Source organism: Uloborus diversus, chromosome 9, assembly GCF_026930045.1.
Source record: "Uloborus diversus isolate 005 chromosome 9, Udiv.v.3.1, whole genome shotgun sequence".
Taxonomy (NCBI): Eukaryota; Metazoa; Arthropoda; class Arachnida; order Araneae; family Uloboridae; genus Uloborus; species Uloborus diversus.
This window is the reverse complement of record NC_072739.1, coordinates 63,685,243-63,706,655: the sequence shown is the minus strand read 5'-3', so window position 1 is coordinate 63,706,655 and position 21,413 is coordinate 63,685,243. Positions and strand designations below refer to the sequence as shown.

Below are 21,413 nucleotides of genomic sequence, written 5' to 3'. Positions count from 1 at the left end.
TATGGGCGCCCTTGATTCTGTCATGCACATAAAAGCATTGGTATACTTTCCGTTCGTAGCGAAACTTCCACAGAACATTATTAAGCCCCCTCCAATTGTATCCATTGAAAAATTTTATTCCTTCACAGAGATTGTACCAGAAGTAGCAAAAACCATCTAGTTCATCCTAATTAAACTTTTTTGCATCAGAAAAGATTACACTGTCCCACTTTTTATCCATAACAACGCATTTTTGGCAAAACTCAACCCTTGATCTCTTATGAATTTTTTTAGAGTTGGTCGTGACATTAGTTTCACATCATTAAACTTTTTCTTTTTTTGTAAAACATGTTGAACAGTTCAAGAACTGCATTGTAACTTGAACTCCTATCTAATATATCTTGATGATTGTTTTTTCGAGTAAGCTCGTCTTATTATCATGGGTTGACACATACAGGAACAGAAGATTTCCTACCTGTTCGTCTTTGTGGTCCTTATTTGCCGGGATTTCTGAAAAGCTCTAAGGGCCCAATCTTTATCTATTCAGATTTGTTGCTATTTGACGTATAGTAATTCGTGAAGTTTTTCAAGCAACCACTTTCGTTTCATCAAATTCATTAAGTTTAGTACCTAACGGCATGGCTAAAAATAGAATGGGACGTTCTCAATCTTTTACTGAGCATTTATATTGTTATGTAGTATAGCGTGCAGAACAAAAAACAAGCAAATGTTGCTTTTTAGAACACACAAATCTAATTGTCCTTATAATTTTGTCCAAATAACGGGGATGTATAAATTCAAAATTCATTGTATGAATACAATATTTCTATGTATTTCAAATAAAAGTACTAAAAAAAGTGTCTTTTACCATTAGTTTCTAGTCATAAAACTTGCATAACTTTCTGACCAAATGCAGCCAAGATCTGAGGATTTTTCTTTTGTCCTTACAATTTTGACCAAAACTGTACATTTCCAAAACCATGCAACCTTGAAAGCAACCTTTAATGAAAGAAATTTTTAGAATTCTGTGTGAGGGTTGGGGATTACTAAAGGTCAGCTACACAGATGGGCCCCATCAATATAAGGGATGGTGGGATGGAGCAAAATATATAATAACGGGCGGAGAAAAGATCAATAAATGACTACTTAAGGGTTAATGTGTTTGCTATACTTTTGTGTTAATTTTTATTGCTTTCTTTTTTTGGACTTGCTGTGATGTTACCCACAAATTAATGCATAAATCATTCACTCAGTGATTGAAGCTACCTAATAATATTTTCTGCAGCACTGGACAAACTATTTTATTTATTTTTATTACGCTTTTGTTTATTAAGAGCTAAGTACCCTTCTGATGATGAAAGTTCAAGTTTAACATCCGGATCTGGTAATATGGCTACTGCAAACCTTGCCAGTCCAAGGCGTCAGCTGCTTCATCGGTCACCTCCTGAGCATTCCTCCACTCCTACCGTTACTCCCCTTGTTGCTGATTTTGAGCCAATTTTGCAAGAATTGCGTGAACGTCGAGAAGAGTATCATCATTTAGTAGAAGAAGTCGATGCCTTAAAAGTAAGTTAGGGCATCATTAATACAAGCTGAGCATTGAGAACAAAATAAGTGTATGTCAATTTTTTTTGAGCAATTAAGAATTGCTTTTTGTCCTCACTTGACCTAAGTTGATGTTGCTCTGATTTTTCAAATTTCCATGGTGTCGGTTGTTTTTTAATATTTATTTAGAGAGCAATACTTTGCTGCTTTACGTCTGCGGTTTGATTTTATCCACTTTTTTTTTTTTTTTTTCAGGTCCTAGCTGAAGCATTTTTCATTAATCAAAGACTTTTTTGGTAAAATTAGGTTTTTTTAGGAAAAAAACTATATATATGAACTTAAAGAGAGAAACTTTATCTAAATACAAAATTTCTAGATTACTAATTCCCAAGTTTGATAAAAATAAAAATACATAACTTTATACGCTGTAAATAATCTTTATGATAAGTGTACTGGTAGATATCAGCCATGAAATCTTTATATTTATTGCCGTACCCTAATCACCATTTCTTTTTTTATGGATATGCCTTGTATGACTTATTATAGAAAATCACCAGTTATAATATGATTGGTGCTAATTTCTTGCCCATTTCCATAACATTCGTAGAAACAAGAAACCCAACGAGTAGGGTTCTATCACAATTCGTGATTGATAAAAATGTAATTTGAAATCAAAATTCAAATGATTTTCATTTATAATTTGTGTTTGCAGCATCAGAAATTAGTTTTAACCTCATTCTACTTCATGTGAAAGTGGTGTAAGTCTATGTTCAATCGGTTGTTCATAGACAGTCATTGTAAAACAGAACAGCTGTAATGTTCATTCAATTGCTCAAAATCTTATTTTATTTCATTTACACCATTTTTCTCTTAACGACTCAGTTACTGTTCACTGATATCAAGTTTATCCTTATATTTGAAGGATTATTTATTGATAAAAGTTGCATTAACTATTTTAGGGACAAGTCCAGCAAGAATATACTTTTTTTAATCAATCTTTGTTGGAAGAGAGGTATCGTTATGAGGTAAGCTACATTTTTACATTTAATCATTTTCATGTTTTCAAAATTCTACCTTCTAGTTTATTGCAGTTAAATGTTACACTATGTGGAAAAAACATTTCTTATTTTCAATTATACTTTTCAAACCCATTCTGATCTTTTATGTATTTACTTTATACTTGAATTGTAACTGTTAGCATTTTAGATTCCCCCCCCCCCCATCTTCATCAATTTTTTTGTATTTTAAAATTTCTCTTTGACTCTGGTGTGAAGAAGCTTCTGCTTTTTTTTTTTTTTTTTGATGAACTTCATATATATTTTTTTTAATATTAATGTTCTGTTCTTAAAATATTGATAATATATTTATGTAACTGTGGAGTTAAGTCAGAACTGTCATTTACTGGGTTGATTTTCTGAAAAAAATTCCTTGCAGAAGATATTGAAATTTCTACTAAGTGCATTTTTTATTAAGTCATTAATGTTATCTCTCCTTCTTAGAATGTGATAATTTTTTGTTCGGTGGGAGGTGCTAAGGGTGCAATGAAAAAGAAACTATTTTTAAGCACCTTAAGCAGGATTTGGTTGCTTTTTTTTTTTTTTTCAATCAACGTGTGGGGAAATAAATGTACCAAATGTCTTTGTAATGTAAATGCTATCCTAAAGTTCTTTTAGTTTTGAATTGTTTAAAGCTTTTATATATTTTATGTTCAAATGCTTAATATGTGCCAATTATTCCAAAATAACCTTATTTTGTTGCAGAGATTAGAAGAGCAAATGAATGATCTTATTGAGCTTCACCAAAATGAAATTGAGAATTTAAAACAAGGCTTAGCAGATATGGAGGAGAAAGTTCAGTATCAAAGTGAGGAACGGTTAAGAGACGTCCATGAAGTTTTAGACAGCTGCCAAACAAGAGTAAAAAAATTTTTTTTTGCTTTCTTTATATATTTTGCATATTATAGCGACAGTTAATTCTACAGTTTAGTACTTTTGAATGGGAAAAGGTAGGAGGGGAGTGTAATTTAAAAAGTTTTGAATAGTTGCTTATTACAATATTATAATCATTTTTTCTTAAAAAATTAATAAATAAAGTTTAATAGGTTTGAAAATTTTTAATATTAAATACAGTAGAACTTCGATTATCCAGGCTAATTGGGACCGCTAGGGCCTCAGATGTCGGAAATCTGGGTTGATAAAAACTTAGTATAAAAACATGTCAGGATCGCAAATTTTTAAAATGTATTCATTAAAAATACAATAAAATATTTTTTTAAAGATGAAAATGATCATATAGAATTAATGTTTTGCAGTTAAAAAATTAAAAAAGAAAATACAGCATAACCCTGATTTAAGGATTGTCAAGGGATTGGGAAAAGTTATCATTAAATCGAGGGGGACATTCAATGCAGTTAAATTTGGACCAGTGAAATGTAACATTAAATTGAGGAAATTGTTAAATCGGGTATTCTTAAATCGCAGTTACACTGTAACTTGCAGTAAATTATAAACAGTCGGTTGAATTTTTTTTTTTACACTGCCACGTTAAATATTAAAAGATGCATTTTCATGAAAGAAAAATTCATGAAAGGAAAACCATAAAAGAAAATATTATCTGGAGATTTTTTTTTTTTTAATTTCCATTATTTAATCCAATATTTTTATTTCCAAATTAAAAATTCATCATTTTATTAAATTTACATTTTTTTTAAAAAAAGACCTTATTATCAGCTCGGTTAACGTAAACCTTGGTTAATCAAGTTTCTACTCTATTTGTAATTATTGTTGTCTTAAAACTATAAATCCTTCGCTCTTTATTTATATTTTGCTATTTTTTATTTATGTATTAAATATCTCCATAAATTTTGTTGTTATGTGAAAGTAATTTTCCAAAAAATTTAAGTGGTAGGACGAAGTCTGGTTTGAAGATTTCAAATTGGAATTCAGTGGAAGAAAAATATTAATTTAAGTTTGTTGTATTCATGTTATTCTGTAAATAGTCAAAGAAATGTCAAGGAAATCTTTTATTTTTCTTATGCATGACCTTCAGAATAGAAGGGCAAGGCTAAGGAACAGGGGTGCCCATCCCCCCCAAGCTCAATGGTGCAAATTCCCCCCCAAAAATTTTCTTGCTTTCGAATCGTGTGAAACATAAGTTTTTAGTGTCTAATTTCCAGTCAAATTTACTCGGGGGGTGGGGGGGGAATAGCGCTAACAAATACCATTTGAACAGAAATATTGTTGGATTGTTAACCCACCTTGCTTTCTCGAATTTTACAATATGGATCTTGAGTAAACTACTTTTGGGAAACCCCTGTTTTTTGCTACACCTTATTTGCTTTTTTTTTTTTTTTTTGAAGCGTATGGATACTTACGGATAGATTGAATTCAACTTTCTGGCTTGGTATGGAAGCATCACGAGATGTATACAATATGAAACTTGAAACAGAAATTTATTGTCACTTAAATAGGGGGTCCGGGGGTTTCTCCCCCGTAAAATTTTTTAAATTGTAGTTTTAAAACCAGTTTTAGATAATCTCTGGTGATTTTGGGGGTATAAAAAGTTTGGTGGCCCCTTCCCGGTATTTTTTCAATATTGAAGCTTTAAAAGCACAATTGTGGTTAGTCTACCATTGTGTTAAGGAGGGCTCTACTTTATTTTCAAAATTGTAGTTCTAAAAACGCAGTTTTAGACTATCTGTGGTAACGTTAGAGAAAGAAGTGATCCTAGGGCTCGCCCCAGTAAAATATTTAAAATTAAAGTTTTAAAAACGCTTATCTATGGTTGGGGGACAAGCAATTTTCTGAAATTGAAGTTCTAAAATCGCAATTGTAGCCGACCCTTGTGACGTGAAGGAAAAGAGTTTTCGGAAGCTCATCCGGAATTTTTCTCGACATTGAAGCCCTGAAAACCAAATTTAAGACGATTTTTCAATAATGTTGACGAGAGTGGGGCAGGGGGAGGAAGAGGGGCGCTCCACTTAAATTTTCGAACTTGTAGCTTTAAAAATGCAGTTTTGATCGATCTTGATAATGTTAGTGGAAAGTTAATTTCGATGCCATTCCCCCGGCAATTTTTTGAAATTGATACTCCAAAAACGCAATTCCAGGCTTGTCTTTGATCGTGTTAAGGAAAGGGGGGAAATGAGGAAGGATTTCTCTTATAAATTTTTCAAAATTGCAGTACTAGAAACGCAGTTTTAGATGACTCTTGATGATAATGAGGGTGTTATTCTGGCCTTACAGTGGGTTCACTCTCCTGAAAATTTTCCAAAATTGAAGTCGCATAGCCAAAAAGGATGGATCGCACACACCGTGACAGATATTTTTCGGAAATTCTCAAAAATGGATTCAGCTATTCAGCGCACATCAAAAATCAGAACTCGAGAATTTTAACGAATCAAATATCCTTCTATACATATCAGAGATGGAAGAAAGTAAATGAAGTTTACGAAAAATAATATAAACACCTTAAGAACAGACTGTTCCACTTCTATCAGCGAAAACCAACATCACTGAAAGTTTTAATAAAAATCATCTAATGATAAATTAAAACAATCAGTTTAAAAATGGTAGAGAAAATGGGAGTGAAGTGAAATGAATAATTATTCATAAGCTTAAGCTAGTTAATGAAGAAAATACATTAATTGTCGATTGGAGGGAAAAAAATACGTTATTCGTAAACTTCAAAGAAAGACCACTAGAGCACACTGGACAGAATTATTACAAAGAATAAAACATTTTTGACCTCTCTCCCTCTCATCACTGTCACACGTATTCATCATGCAGAATTGTGCTACTTCGAGAAAATTTATAAAAAATTTAAAAGAAATCAAATCGTCTGATCCAGTTTTAAAACGGACACTAACTCCATTGTGTCTGGGACGTTCCCTTCAATAAAAAAGAGACACGGTCATTAAATTTTGGAAAGAGTACCAGGGCGTAGCCAGGTCACGAAACTGGGGGGAGGGGGTTTGTAAGCTTTTGGTGGCTCCTTAATTGTTTCAAACGCATGTTCCAATATGCAGAGAGAGAGAAAATATGGCTTCTGGTTTAGCAGGGATAGTCATATCACTAGACCTTAGTACTAGCAATATAAATTTAATCGCAAGGATAACATTCAATCAGATTTAGGGGGTGTCGGAGGGCTACCTTCTTGCATTATTTCGAAATGGAAGATACAAAAACGCAGGCTCAGACTACATTTTAAGTTTGGGAAGAAGGAGAGAGGATGTCCAGGATAGCTTCTTCTGATAATTTTCCCAAATTTAAGTTCCCAACACAATCATACGTTATATTTAATTATGTTCAGAGGAGGGGGTTCGGGGGCTCTCCCCCGGATTTTCTGAGATTGAAATCTAAAAAAAAACAGTTTTAGATGATCTATGGTGATGTTAAGGGAGAAAGAGACTCTGGGGCATCGTTCTATAATTTTTCCAAATGCAAACTTCAAGCACGCATTCCTAATTGTGAATTATTTCTGATTGTGACACACACGTAAAGGGGGGTTCGTAGGCTCTCCCTCGGGAAAAATTTGAAAATTGTAGTTCGAAAAATGCAGTTTTAGACGATGTATGGTAATATTAAAGGTAAAGGCGTCCCTCCCCCGAAATTTTGAAGGCTCAAAAACGTGATTGTAGAGTTTTTTCTTTTTTTTTTAATGTGTAAAAATGTTGTGCACTACCAGTTACTTGAAATTAAGCTTCAAAAACGAACATTAAGCCAACTTTCGATGAAAAGTAGCGGGGGGGGGGGGAGTTTTGAAGGGGCTCGCGACCAGAAACGTTCCGTAATTGAAGCACTAAAACCGAGGTTTAAGACATTTTTCGATGATGTTGGCGAGAGGGGGGGAGGCATTCTCTCGGGAAAAAATACGATCTATAGAAACCGCAGTTTCAGAAGAGTTTTGGTAATGTTAACGGGTGGAGATATTCGGAGTCCTCCCCTTGCAAATTTTCAAAATTAAAATTTAATTAACGCAGTCGTAGACGATTTTCAAAACTGTAAGAGGAATAGAAGGTTTGGTCTCCTCCGAAAATTTTTCTGAATTGAAACCTTAAAAATGAAATTTTCGAGGATCTACGGTAATATTTGGAGGACAACAGTTTCGGGACACCTCAGGGAGTTTTTTTAAATTAAAGTCCAAACGACGAAATTTATTCGACCTTGAATGATGATGAATGATTAATTGAGAGGGCGTTTCTCGGAGGTTACGTTGGGAGCACTCTCATGGTTTTTCGAAATTACTGTCCTAAATAACTCAGGTGTAGGCCATCTTTAATGACTTTAGGGTAAGGGAAAATGGGTGGGGTTTGAGAACGTTTTCCAGGGATTTTTTTAAAACCTAAATTCTAAAATCTCACTTCCAGGCCAGCTTTGGGGACGTAAAAGGAAAGGTTTGGAATTCTCCACTCTTCCTTTCAGTTTGGCTACGTTCCTCCTATCTTCATTGTAAATTTTAATTATTGATAAAAATATTGTGGCAATATTTTCTTCCAATTTTCATTTCTTAAACACGATTATTTACTTGAATTTTCTTTAGTAAAATTTTCAATTTCCCGGCCTAATATTTTTGTTTTCTTGCAATACAAGTGTTTACGGCCTTAGAGAAAGGACTTTTAACATTTTGAACGTATGTAGTAATTTTCTGTGATACCTTAGGTCTCTATTCCACTTCATGTTATTGTAAATATGCCACCTGCATCTCTTGATCAAGTTTTGATTTACTAACGATTTTTCCATTCAAACATTTAGAACTTTTGGTGTGAGTATTCATTACAATATTTTTTTAATCTCTTTTTGTATTTAAGTGTTTCTCTCTCTGTGTGTGTCTATTTCAAATTTATTTTGATGACCCATACATTTTTCTCCACTTAGCAATGATTTTCAGGAAAATATTTGTCATTAAAAAAAATAATAATGAAAACATACGGGAATGTTTCGCGACCACTACCCTAAGGGCTGTCCTAATGCAGCTGTCCTATTTATTTTTGTTTTTTTTTTTAAACTGAAGAACCATGAAGCATAGTTTTTTATGACCAGGGCCGCCGAGAGACAAGGCGTGCACCATGTTAGTTTTGTAGACGGTCCTCTCTCCCATTATGCTAATTTTACTCTATGCACAATACTTTAATTTAAGCCGATCCCACAGTTTCCAATTAGGCAGACATACTCACTCTGTGGCCTAATGTACTGTACTGAATACTTTTTTTTGAATGTTTGAAGCGTACATTTCCGCAGGCCTTACTTAGATACTCTTAGTAAAAGGATATCATGGATGCTACTAAATTGTATTTTAAGACTACGCTTTCTATTCAAATTTTACAGAAAACGTACTTTTTGTCACTATTATTTCAATTGTTCATTTATAATTACTATTTTATTTCTTTTAAAACAACGAAGAGTTTCAATTTTCTACGTTACTTGCATCTCTAAAATGATATTGGTGACCCCACTTCTGAAAACTGTGGGAGGGGGGTGAACATCCCCCCCCCCCTTCGCGATGTCTCTGAAGAGTACGTGGAAAAAGTATTATTAATGCATATATATCTTGTTGAATGAGTTTAGTTATTTTTTCTTTCCGCAATTAAAAAATTTCATATTCCCCCAAGAAAATAAAATCCCCCCCAAAAATTTTGATGGCGCAGCTTGCGCCATAATCCCCCCCTGTGTGCACCCCTGCTAAGGAATGTGCGTTTACCCAAGCCAAGTATGCTTATGAATGTGGAAAAGAAATTTGTTTTCCTTAATAGCCTCATCGTATAAGAATCCCACATTACATCAGTTTTTTTTTTTAAGTGAGATTTTATTTTTTTTTATATATATATTACTCAACTTCCTTTTTCTTTCAATTCCTACTATTGACTCACAATCTCCGTCTATTTAGATATCTTGTTCAAATCTTGCAACTCAATTTTCACCTACTTTTGAAATTTGGTATGCGACCCCCGACTCAATGACAATGCAATATTCTATAATGAAATTAATTAACTATTGATTATTGGTTTATTCCAATTTTAATCAACATTTTTGCACAAATCCTCTAATTTGAGGACAAAAAAATGCTTGCAAAAATAATAAAATATCTATAGAAACCCTTAATTTTTCTGCATCAGATAAAATTTGTTCCAATGTTCCAAAAGTAATTAGAATATGAATTGTAATTGTTTTTAACTAATTTCATACTGAAATGTAGGTAAGCGTTCAATTAGAAATTCATTGTTGATTACTGTCATTGTTGAACAATGCTTTTATTGAAATTTGTATTAAAGCTTTCAGACTAGCATTATCTCCAGCTTTAAAACATAATAAATAGGGTTTCCACCCATGAAGACAAACTTGACCTAAGTAGGAATTAACTTTAAAATCTTTTTTATTTATTTATTACTTGTTTTCTTTTAGGTTTCTCGTATGGAGCACCAACAACATCAACATTTCCAGCAATTAGTATCACTTGACTCTTTGGATGGAACAAATGCTCGAAATCTAGCACTTAAATTAGTTAATGTAGTATTGACTGTACTTCAAGTTATCCTTCTTCTTGTAGCCACTGTGGCTAGCATACTTATGCCATTTATTCAAACCAGGTAAGTTGTTTGAAAAGGTAGTTGTTGTAAGTTGTAAGTTGTTACAATCCTTAAATCAGGGTTATGCTGTATTTTCGTTTTTAATTTTTTAACTGCAAAACATTAATTCTATATGATCATTTTCATCTTTAAAAAATATTTTATTGTATTTTTAATGAATACATTTTAAAAATGTTGTAAGTTGTTTTGTTATCCTCTGCTTCAAGGTAAACCTTCTTCACAAATAATTTGTTTTAGTGCATTAAATTTGTAAAATTTGCGAACATAAACTTTTAAAAAATCCTTTTCTGGTAAAAAAAGTTTTTTTAACTTCCATTGTCCTTACAGTTGATTAGTTAAATTATTTGTTGCACGTTTATGACTGTATCATTAATACAGTAGACCCTCGTTTTATGCGGGTTTATTTTACGCAGTTTCGATTATACACAGTTTAAGATTTGATGCCTTTGTTGTGTTTTACGCTGATGAGTTTCGGTTTTGCGCGGATGCAGCAATGCAAACAGCTAAAATTTTCCCCTCTTTCAAAGCCAAACTCCTAAAGATTGCAGATTACACGTAATAAACTGCATTCTGGCATGCTAATAATCGAGCTTGGGCCACCAGAGACATTTTATGTCATTGGTTCCAAAGTTCTTTCTGGAAGTAAAGTTATTAAACTCACACAGTTCAGAGCTCACTGGAAGAAGAGCTTTTAGGAGTGACAAAGGCGGCCAAAACCAATGAGGATCATTCCTAGACAATAGAAATGATCTTTCTGATTTGTTAGTGAAGGAAGATTCTACCATGGAAATGACGCAAGTGATCATGTATGCGTTAATGCTCTGCAAAGAATTACAGAGAAAAATTCTTAATGACTGCCAAAAGACTATCCTTGTCAGCTCCTCTTTATAAACAGAACACGAAATTAGTTTATGTTTTCATTATGCATGTTGTGCATAAAAATCAGTATAAGTACACATTAAACTTATTATACAATTAGTCATCACTAGAATGAAGTAGTTTTTTTATCTACGGTACCTAACCCCTATTTTAACACTACTATTAAGTCTCAATTTACTCGGTTTCGATTTATGTGGCATTCCCATGGAACGTAACCCCAGCTTAAAATGAGGGTCTACCGTAGTCAGTGGCGTAGCTACGCTTTCTGCCGCCCGGGGCAGTTCCTCAATTTGCCGCCCTTTTGATGGGAAATAGTTAATACATTAAACAGTCAAAAGTGTTTTAACAAGATTTTAATAAAGAAAAAAATAAATAATCCTTCTTATTTTTCTTACAGAAGGGAAAAAAAAGGAATTCAGAGATCCACCAAAACATTCCAAAAGTTAAGTCAAAATACGGAATTTTAAGCAATTTTTAGTAACGCTCATAGAAAAGAGGCTTGGAGCTCCCTCCAGATTTTTCTTTCTTTTTTTTTTTTTTTTTCAAAATTAAAATCAGTTTTATACTATCTCCGTTGAAATGTTAGGAGGTCAGGAGTTCTAAAGGAATTTTTCAGAAATTTAAGAGTTAAAAAGCAATTTTAGGCTGTCTTTGGAAACGTGAAGTTATTGGGGGAAGTTCGGGGGCTCTGCCACGAAAGCTTTTCAACTGAACTGAAAAGCACGTAAATGTAGGCTATATCTACAGGGTTCGTACGCCCTTGAAAAACCTTGAAAAGTGCTTGAAAAAAAAAAGTTCATTTTCAAGTGCTTGAAAACCTTGAAAAAGTTTTAAAACCTTGAAAAAGTTTCTTAGTGCTTAAATTCTCTCAAAAATCAACGAATTGTGCTTAGAAGTTTTAAAAAAGTATTTCGCCAATGCAATTTTCTGAACATGTGTTCAGTAAGCAACATCGCGAAAAATTGCTTCCGTGTTTGGGATTTCAACCCTTTTGCATCTTGTAAATATTTTGATGTTTTTTACAACCGAAAGATATTTTGACATATGGTACCTTAGATTAGTTTATTTTTTGTTTAATTTCATTAATTAACAAAGGTATTAATTTGGAAACCATGACAACATTGAACTTACTCGGGTTTCGCGGAAAATTGCTCTTGTGTTTGAAATTTCAATCTTTTTGCATCCTGCAAATATTTAAATATTTTGGCTAATCAAATGTTAGTTTCGCATATGCTACCTTAGATTAGTATATTTTTTGTTTAATTTTAATAAAAAACAAATAAATTTATTTCATGGGAAACATGCCAGCTTGAACGAACTCAGACTTTGCGAAAAATTGCTTCTCGTGTTTGAAATTTCAATCTTTTTGCATCTTGCAAATATTTAAATATATTATCTAATCGGATGTTATTTTCATATTTGCTACCGTAGATTAGCATATTTTATGTTTAATTTCAGTAAAATATAAGTTTATTTTATGGGAAACATGACAACATTAAACTTAATTCGCGAAAATTTGCTTCCCTTGTTTGAGATTTCATTCCTTTTGTATTTGTAAATATTTTTATATTTTTGGCAATTAGTAGTTATTTTGACTGCTACATCAGATTAGCTTATTTTATTTTTTATTTTAATAACTAAAGAGTTAAAGAATTTATTACCTTGGTCTTGTTTAATTATTTGCTTATTTATTTTTGCAATTTTGAATGATTATCTTTACCTAATTTTTGGTCATAACAGATTTTTAAAAAAAAAATTTTAAATTTCAGCAGTTGAGCACCTAACAAATTAACTTAAAGTTTGTATTTTAAATATAAAGTTGATTTATATAATTTTATTTATAAGTACATTATTTTTTATGTCTGCTAAAATAAATAAGGTGTATAACAGGGGTGGTTGTGTTATGATTATTCACTTGAAATCGTGTAGTGTTCGTTTTTATACTTTTACACCTCCCTATATCTCCAATTTTCCCCTTTTCCTCAAAAGTTCAAAATTACTACTTTATTAACGTTGTGGGTACTTGGAGCTTACTGAAAGAGGCTTTAATCAGCAAAGGGGTAGATAGCTTAAGGAGGGTCATTCATCTTCATTTGGATCTAATAAATTGACCAGTACCAGCCTAGCTAGGCCCAGTGCCTGTTGCTGGTTATCAACAGGCACTGGGCATGGTATTTCTATGCAGAATATTTTGACTTAATAAACTATTTTATGAATTGTATGCATAGCAAAAGTTATTGTTGTACATATGTATATTCAAGTAATAGGGGGCTTAGTTTTAAAAATTATTCTCCCCCCCCCCCCTCGCCCCATTTTGCTCTTTGAAACTTTCAGGTAATTTTTTATGAACTCACAAATCACAATTACACCTGAATATTATTGCCTTTCTAAATTTAAATTCTAATTTCAACAATAACCCATTTTTTCTTAAAATAAAACTACTTTTGTCATAATATATGTCAACTTCTTGTGAATCTTTTCAATTTCGAAATATGGCTCTATAAATCTGAACTTGCACATTCATTGTCTATTGCAAATTAATCAATGAAAGCTGAATAGGCTCAAGTTTGCATTCAGAGTAATTTATGACTGCTTAAGCTGCTTTTGTATATTTTGAGGTGTAGAGACTGGACTGTGGACGTTCATAAACTTTTCTTGCTTCCTAATTTTTAAATTTACTCGAGGACAGTTGAAATGCCTTATTGGCTGAACAGCTAATAAATACATACGAATAATTGATTTGCATACTTATAAATGATTTGCAAACCTGATATTTTCAGAACTTAATAGTGCAAACTGAAATAACTTTCTGGGTAGTGTTTTTGTCCTAACTGCCCTTATAGTGTAATAAACCACTGTATAGATATTGGAAATAAATGTTGAAACCGGGGGGGGGGGGGGGTGACTTCAAAAACTGCTCTCTGGCAATGCCATTGAGCTTAGGTATTTAAGTTTCTTCCCATAAAAGTTAAAAGCACTTATGAAAGGTTTTTTTTTTTAAGTATTAATTTGCTGATTCTAGAAAATATGCAAACCTCTGACTGCTGCAACCTTTGCAAACCTCAAAATTAAACCTCTTGGTATCTGCTTCTCTTTATGACCAAACTTTTCAAACATTTTCAGAAAAACTTTCAACGCAGTAGATCTTTCATCAAAACGTCTCTCGTTGTAGAAAAAGCAATTTTGTTTTCCTATACTTTTTTGTATTATTGCCTTATTTCTATGTGTTTGTAGTAAATGAAATCTGCATACAATATTTTTAGTACAAATTTATGATATTGCCTTGAAAACAAAATTTTTTACCTTGAAAAGTACTTGAAATGTGCTTGAATTTTTTTCTGCCTTAAGGGTATGAACCCTGATCTAGTGGTGTAAGGGACTCCCCTAACTCCAACAAAGACTGTATTTAAATCCCGAAATATTTTCAAACTTTAAATAATTTTTAGTCTATCTTTGAAGACGTCAAAGAGAAAAGGGAACGTCGCACAGAGGGATATTTGAGCCAAAAATTTGCCCAAAAGTCGAAATGTCAACTTTACCGATTGGTATCGACCTTAAGTCTCAAAGCAGGTCGATAAACATGCCATTATGTGGAAGTGTTCTTTTTTCATTGGAACTATCCATAAAAATTTGCCAGCAGTTGGAACTTAGCACTTGATGATTCGTTTGTCTTTGTTTACGATATTCTGAGATTTTCCATAAACTTTCACCGTCTTATTTTTCGCGTTAAAATTATGTTAGAAGAAAAAATTATTATGGTTTGGCTTGAGGAAGGTTTGTAGTCTATTATTTATCAATTTTTACTTTTAAAGACTGTTAGTATTTTTTTTTAATGCAATTCTCGAAGTCTCACAAAAATGCCATCCATGTTTTTGAAATTTTCATGTAAATGATTGGTTTTAAACACTTTGTACTCATTTGTACTACTTCTAAGTTATACCCTATGTTACTTTAAAATATCTACTTTGATAGTCTGCAGCCAAAGTTTGCCCGAATTTACCCGAAAAAATAATAAAGCTATAAATAAAGCACAATGTTATTTTCCTAATTTTGAGCTTTTTCGATTACTTTTAGGTTCTATGGCTTCAGTCACGTGTACGACTCAAAAGCAACTACAAAATATAATAAAAGACAATGCACAAAGGCTGTTTAATACAAAGTTCAAGCAAATAGAAGTGAAACTAACTGAAGTTATATATTTCTCTTATAAGAAAATATCGAAATTGAAAATTATCACCCCGTTTTATTTCTGGGTCTGACTTTGAAAGTCCGTAGCATCAAATTGTCATCCTATAGTCTAATTTATAATATCCTGTAGTTGTTTTCAATTTATGCACCTGACTGAAACTTGTAAACCCAAAAATAACCGAAAAAAATGCAAATTTATGAAATTAATAGTCTGTTCTATTTATAGCTTTATTATTTTTCTGTGCAAACTCGTGCAATTTTTTGCTGCAGATTGTTAAAATAGACAGTATGATTGGAAAACTTGGATGTAATAAGAGTAAGAACAGAATATTTAAAAACTTACAAAAAGGAAAAAAAAGAGGGGAATATGTCTTTGTGAGGCTTGAAGAAAGACATTAAAAGAAATAATAAAAATATATATGCATAAATTGATGAATAATGGAGTACAAACCTTACTCCAGCCTTTCCATAGTAAATACTTCTACTAATATCACTTTTAACGCGAAAAATAAGACAATGACTGTTTGTTGAAAAACTTTAATGGTCCCAAACTAGGACAACCGAATCATGAAAGTGTTAAATTCCGACTGCTGGTAAATTTTTATCGTTAGTTTCAGTGAAAAAAGAACGCTTTTTAACATACTGTCATGTTTATTTACCTGTTTTGGTACTCAGGACTGACAATAACCAGCAAAGTTGACAACTTCGAGTTTTGGCCAGCTTTTTGTCTCAAATACCCGTCTGTGCGTCGTACACGAGCTCTCGAGAAATTTTCCGATGCCGAAGTTTCAAAAACGGAATTGTAGGCTATCTTTGCATAAGTTTCCAACTATTTCCAGAAATGTTAGTAAGTCAGATAGTTTTCCCGTCTCCCTATGAAATTTTTTGAAAATGACGTCCTAAAAACGCGACTTTAGCCGTTGTTTGACGGACAACATGATTAGAGAGAGTTCGGAGGAAGGTTTCCCACTCGAAATTTTTTTCGAAACTGTTACTCATTTTAAACTTTTAATCGCTGAGAAAAGAAGACTTTGCGTTCCTTCCCTTTGCGTTTCTAAAAACGAAATTTGGAGCCAACTGTGATGATGTTAATGCTCGAGCAACATTTGTGGACACTGCCTTATAATGTTTCTGAAAGTTTCAAAAACCCAACGTTAAGCTATTTTTGGAGACATTGGATGCAATGGGGATTTTAAAGTTAGAAGTTGATGTCCTTAATACACCATATCAGACTATCTTTAAGCACGTTAAAGGAAGGGTCGGGGCTTGACCGCCTTCAGGAATTTGTTGGTATTGAAATTTTAAAAACTCAATATTAGTCTATAAGATGAGATGTAAAGGGATGCGGTGGGCGTTATCCTTTAGAAATGTTTCGAGACTCAAGGCCTAAAACTGCAATTTTAGGCTATTTGGTGACGTTAAGGGATAGGAAGGCTCTTCCCGAAAAATGTGACACTGTTCTTAGTTTGTAGCTTCAGACGAAGAAAGAGAAAAACCAAACAATATAATGCTGAGATGTCCATAAGAACAACACATGTTTTGTATTTGAGTAGTTTTATTATCATAGTCGTACCACAACCTTAGAATTAAAAAAATCTTTTTATTGACTCCAAAAAAAGATCAAAAGCATGATTTACCTATTGGGAAAACAAGTTACATTTTTTCGCATCAAAAGTGTGAAATTGCCGCCCCCCAAAACGTGCCGCCCGGGGCAGACCACCCCCTCCGCCCCTCCCTAGCTACGCCACTGACTGTAGTATATTAAGAGTTACTCTTACTAAGCCAAAAGATGATATATAAAAATTTAAATTATGTAATTCACTCTAAAAGTTTTAGGTAGAGTAACTGAAATGAAATTCTGGATATTATTATATATATATTACAATCAATTTCCAATAACTTGAAGTCCAATAACTCGAATATTACTATAACTCGAAGTTTTTATCAAGTCCCTATCCCTTTATCTTGAATTCCATGCTAATTATTCTCAATATCTCAAAGTTAACTTCCTTTAACTCAAAGTTTTTTCAAAGATGACTCGAAATTTATTTCGGAAAAATGGAAAAAAAAAGAAGAAGGAAAGAAACGAGTGACTATGAGAAAAAATTCATTCACTTTCACTTGCAATTCCTGCACATTAGACCTTTAAAGCAAGGAGAACACCTGTTGAGCCAATGTGTGATAAAGGAGTTACACAAATGGAAATAAGTATAGCTTGTTTTCTTTTGTTTGTTATACTGTACTGTTTACACTTGACATGTTGCTGAACTACGAATCTACTTTTAAGCTGTTAAGTTGTCAACTCAACTGATTGCACCTTTATTCAAAGGCTGAGCTATGTTATGAGATGCATTTCCCTTCATTCTTGAGTTTGTTCATTTGCTGATATATTCCCAAGACAAAGAGAGATATTTGTCTTTACTATTAAGGTGTCTAAGCCAAAGCTAAAAACCTTAGATTTAGAAAGTAAAGTAAATCTTATTTATGATATTGGAAGGAATCCGACAATTAAAAAGAAAGATTCTTCAAAAGCGGTACAATTCCATGAATCTGTATTTGAAACGAATGAAGATGTACACCTTTCCTGAAGTGGAATCAGTTCTATCCAAGTGGTTCCAGCAGTATCAAAATCAAGACAATGCCATTCCTTTAAGTGGGTCTTTGCTGCGTAAGAAAGCAACAAATTTTGCTATATTACTGAACATACAAAATTTTCACATTAGTGATGGACGGCTGGAGAAGTTCAAGACCAGACACAACTTCGTCTTCAGAACTCTTCACAGAGAAAATACATATTGTGCGAAAAACTTTTTAGTTCTGTAATTTTGTGGTATATGTGCTAATTAATTAATTATTTGATGGTTTCTAATATTAAAATGTCAAAAACCGAAACTGGCGGTGTCGAACTTCTGATAAGTCGGAAGTTTTCCGTCGGTCCCTTTAGATTCAAGTTATTGCAAATTGACTGTATTTCTCAAAGGTGTTTATTCATGGAAGCACCATTACTTCCTTAATACGGCATCAAACTTTAAACGTAAAGTACCATTTTAAACGCTTAAAGGGCGAGCCAGATGGCGCAGTTTGTAGAGCATTCAGCTTGCTTGCAACTGAATAGACCAGGGATCGAGTCCCTGTTCAGGAGGTCTGCGTACGTGAAACTTCATACACCCATTAAGCAAATGGAAAGATTGTGCATTTTTCTGTCATTGTCTCAATTACTAGTTTGTGAGTTATTGAGTTCAGTAATTTTTCACCTGGCAAATATGTTAATTTTTACAAATTGTGTTTTTACAGATATTTTTACAGTGGGACTGTAATTTTAGAGCTTAAATGCTTCACACGGGTCAGCTAATGCTACTTGATATTGGGAACTGCATTATTGTTTCTTATCAGATAAATAATAAATCAAAACTGCTTAGTCATAATCTTCTATACGCTTCCTATTCTTTGTAGTGTAGTTACTGTTTTATAACGTACAGTTTACTTTCATGGCCTTTAGTCAAAAATTCTGCATGATCAGAACCCTACCATCACGAGTGTGGATTGACCCTGGAATGACTCATAGGTTGTGATAAAACAAAGAATCCTTCATTGCGAAAATGTATGGGTTCAAATTAATAAGGCCAGTTTTATTATTTTTAACTACTTTTTCTTCTCTTTCAAAGTGGTTTTGCTTAACATAATTTCTTTTGAAAACGTGCATGCATTTTATTTTAGGTTGCGTATTCTTACCACTGCTGGTTTCATCATGTCCATGGTTATGATATGTCGGCAGTGGCCCGAACTAATGGAGTGGAGCAGACATATTGTTGGGCAACACGTTCAAAGCTGAGCCATCCATTTTGACATTTTTCTTGAACAGAAAACACATATCGATGAGTATTACCAATCAAATATTCACATCCAATCATTGTAAACATTTTTTTGCCTGTGAAATTGTTGTGATAATCGTCCAATAATGGGCCATTTATGATCTGGTTGGAAGTATACTGTAATGCTGTGATATAAAAAAATTTGCCATCCTTGTGTATTCCAATTCCTAAAAGTTTTATGAAGTATTCTTTAAATGAAATGAACATTATTAAGGATATGTAATGTTGTCTTTGATCTTTAATTTTTTGTTATTTTCAAAACAAATGCCTTTATATTTTTGAAAATTGTATTGGCCTTTGTTTTTGGGGATTGTGATATTGTTTATGGTTAGTTTTAGGTTTTTTTTTTTTTTCAATTTTTCCAAACTATATAATATGGCTTTTTTTTTGTTTAAATATTTAATTCTTCATCTATTTGTTTTGTAAAACTTACATCATCTTTTAGATTTTTTTTACCAATTTCATCTGATAAGTTTTGGTAATTGCCAACCTCTGTACTTAAGTTTTGTGAGAATTGTCAATGTGGGGAAGGTTAAAACCAAAATTGTACTGTGTTGAAAAAAGAATGTTTAACTTTCAAAAAAATTGCTGTAGATTTCCATTAAAACTTGATTGGCTGGTATGTTATATATTGTTTGGAAGAAAACTTAACTGGAATAAATTATCTCAATCACATATTTAACAATAGTCATTTGCAAAAAAAATTTTACAGTACACTATTTAATGGAATACAGCATTCTTTAAAAGAAAATTAAGCAATGTTAATAGGTGCAAATTTGTAGAAAACTGCAGACATGTGCTTCACAAGGAAGCCCTTTTTCAATGCTCAAGAAATGAGCTTATGACAGCAACAAGACAACAATGTGCAGTTTGAAAAGTAAAAATTAGAGATTAATCAAACAACCAATGAAAATGTAATGAACCATAATCAAGTTTGAAGACTTTCTCACAGGTACAAAACATATGCAGGAAAAAATTAGATTAACAGAAAGAGTAAGTCAAAGCTAAAGTTATAAAATAGAACAATTTCAACAACTGTGAACTGCAGAGGAAAGAAGGAAAAAGCAAATGAAAGAAGTACCTTCCAGAAATTAACAATACATAAACATTCAAAAAAGAAAAGTGAAGACAAATACGGGAAAAAAAAGAAAAAAATTAACTGCAATGCCCCAAAACAGAACATGTTCCATATAAATCATACAAAAAAAAAAAAAAAAAGATGATGAAAGAAAAAAAAAAAATCCTTGCTTTTCATTCCTATTGCTTTTTTAATGGTTTGTTATTTTCTCATTGGTTATTCAGTCAATACACCATTTTTACTTTTTTAACTGCACATTCTTCCTTCTTGTTTTCGTCAGATGTAACAACAAAACATGCTTCTGCAGTTTCTTACAAATTTGTGCCTGTTCACAGTTTTATTTTCTTTTACTTTTTACCCAAAGGTATTTAACTCTTAAATTGTTCATTTTTATAAAAAAAATTGAGAGAAAAAAAGGTCATGTAAGCTGCATCTGATGACTGTTTTTCAATTTGTCTTGTTTAGTTTTGAAGTTACTTTGATGATACAGTAAAACATTGATACAACAATATTTAGAATACCCAATACAATTATTGCTACAGTAGAGCATATCATTGCATTGTGAAACAATGGGCTTTTAATTTGAAAAATATGTTTATTGAAATGTAATCCTTAATTCTTGTTTACATATTTATCTTTTCACTGTTGAATTAATTAGTATACATACTTGAAACTAGGATTTTTCTTATGTCTCAGAAATGAGGTTTTCATCAAAGTTTTTAAGTCCATACCTCAAGATGAAGATCAAGACTAGCAAAAGCTATGAATAGAAAAGGGTTGCTCCAGTTAGAATGTGGAGGATAGCAATGTAGTTGAACATTCTTAATTGATATTCACCTGTTATTAAAGATGGGGCAAGAGACAAAAGAAGAAGCAAATATCCCCCCCCCCCCCCTGAATGCTGATGTTTTAATCTGAATTTATTATGGAAGGATATGAAATAACAAATTTTTTTTACAGGGACATCATTTACGAGTTTATAACTAAAGCATATATTTGAATTTGAAGAGGATTTACTTTCTATGTATATTCAGGGGACTACAAAATGTTATTGAGGGATAAATAGTTTAATTGGGTATTGTTGCAGCAAGGTTTTTCTGTATTTCATCTGTTTATTTTATTCATCATACTTACTCTTTTCTAAATGACAAGAAAAAATAAATTTAGAATTAAAAAATGGTACTTTTCCGATATAGCTACTTTATTTGGCTTTATGACTTATTCACTTTCTACCTTGATGAAATTAGAAAAGTGACATTTACTTTCCACCGTTCTTACTTCTCTTTTA

The 21,413-nt window shown here is 32.4% G+C and overlaps 2 protein-coding genes across 3 annotated transcripts in view; both read left to right on the top strand.

The window, feature by feature from the left end:
• LOC129229966 (transmembrane and coiled-coil domains protein 2-like) overlaps window positions 1-21,349 on the top strand; it is a 39,906-nt gene extending 18,557 nt beyond the window's left edge. Inside the window, exons 8-12 of the mRNA XM_054864348.1 lie at window positions 1,314-1,545; window positions 2,484-2,549; window positions 3,285-3,440; window positions 9,924-10,108; window positions 18,893-21,349. Of these exons, the coding sequence (XP_054720323.1) occupies window positions 1,314-1,545; window positions 2,484-2,549; window positions 3,285-3,440; window positions 9,924-10,108; window positions 18,893-19,007 (754 nt within the window). The 3' untranslated portion in view covers window positions 19,008-21,349. The remainder of the gene's footprint in view (window positions 1-1,313; window positions 1,546-2,483; window positions 2,550-3,284; window positions 3,441-9,923; window positions 10,109-18,892) is intronic.
• LOC129229967 (RNA-binding protein Pasilla-like) overlaps window positions 1-21,413 on the top strand; it is an 83,624-nt gene that overhangs the window by 50,282 nt on the left and 11,929 nt on the right. The window lies entirely within an intron of this gene.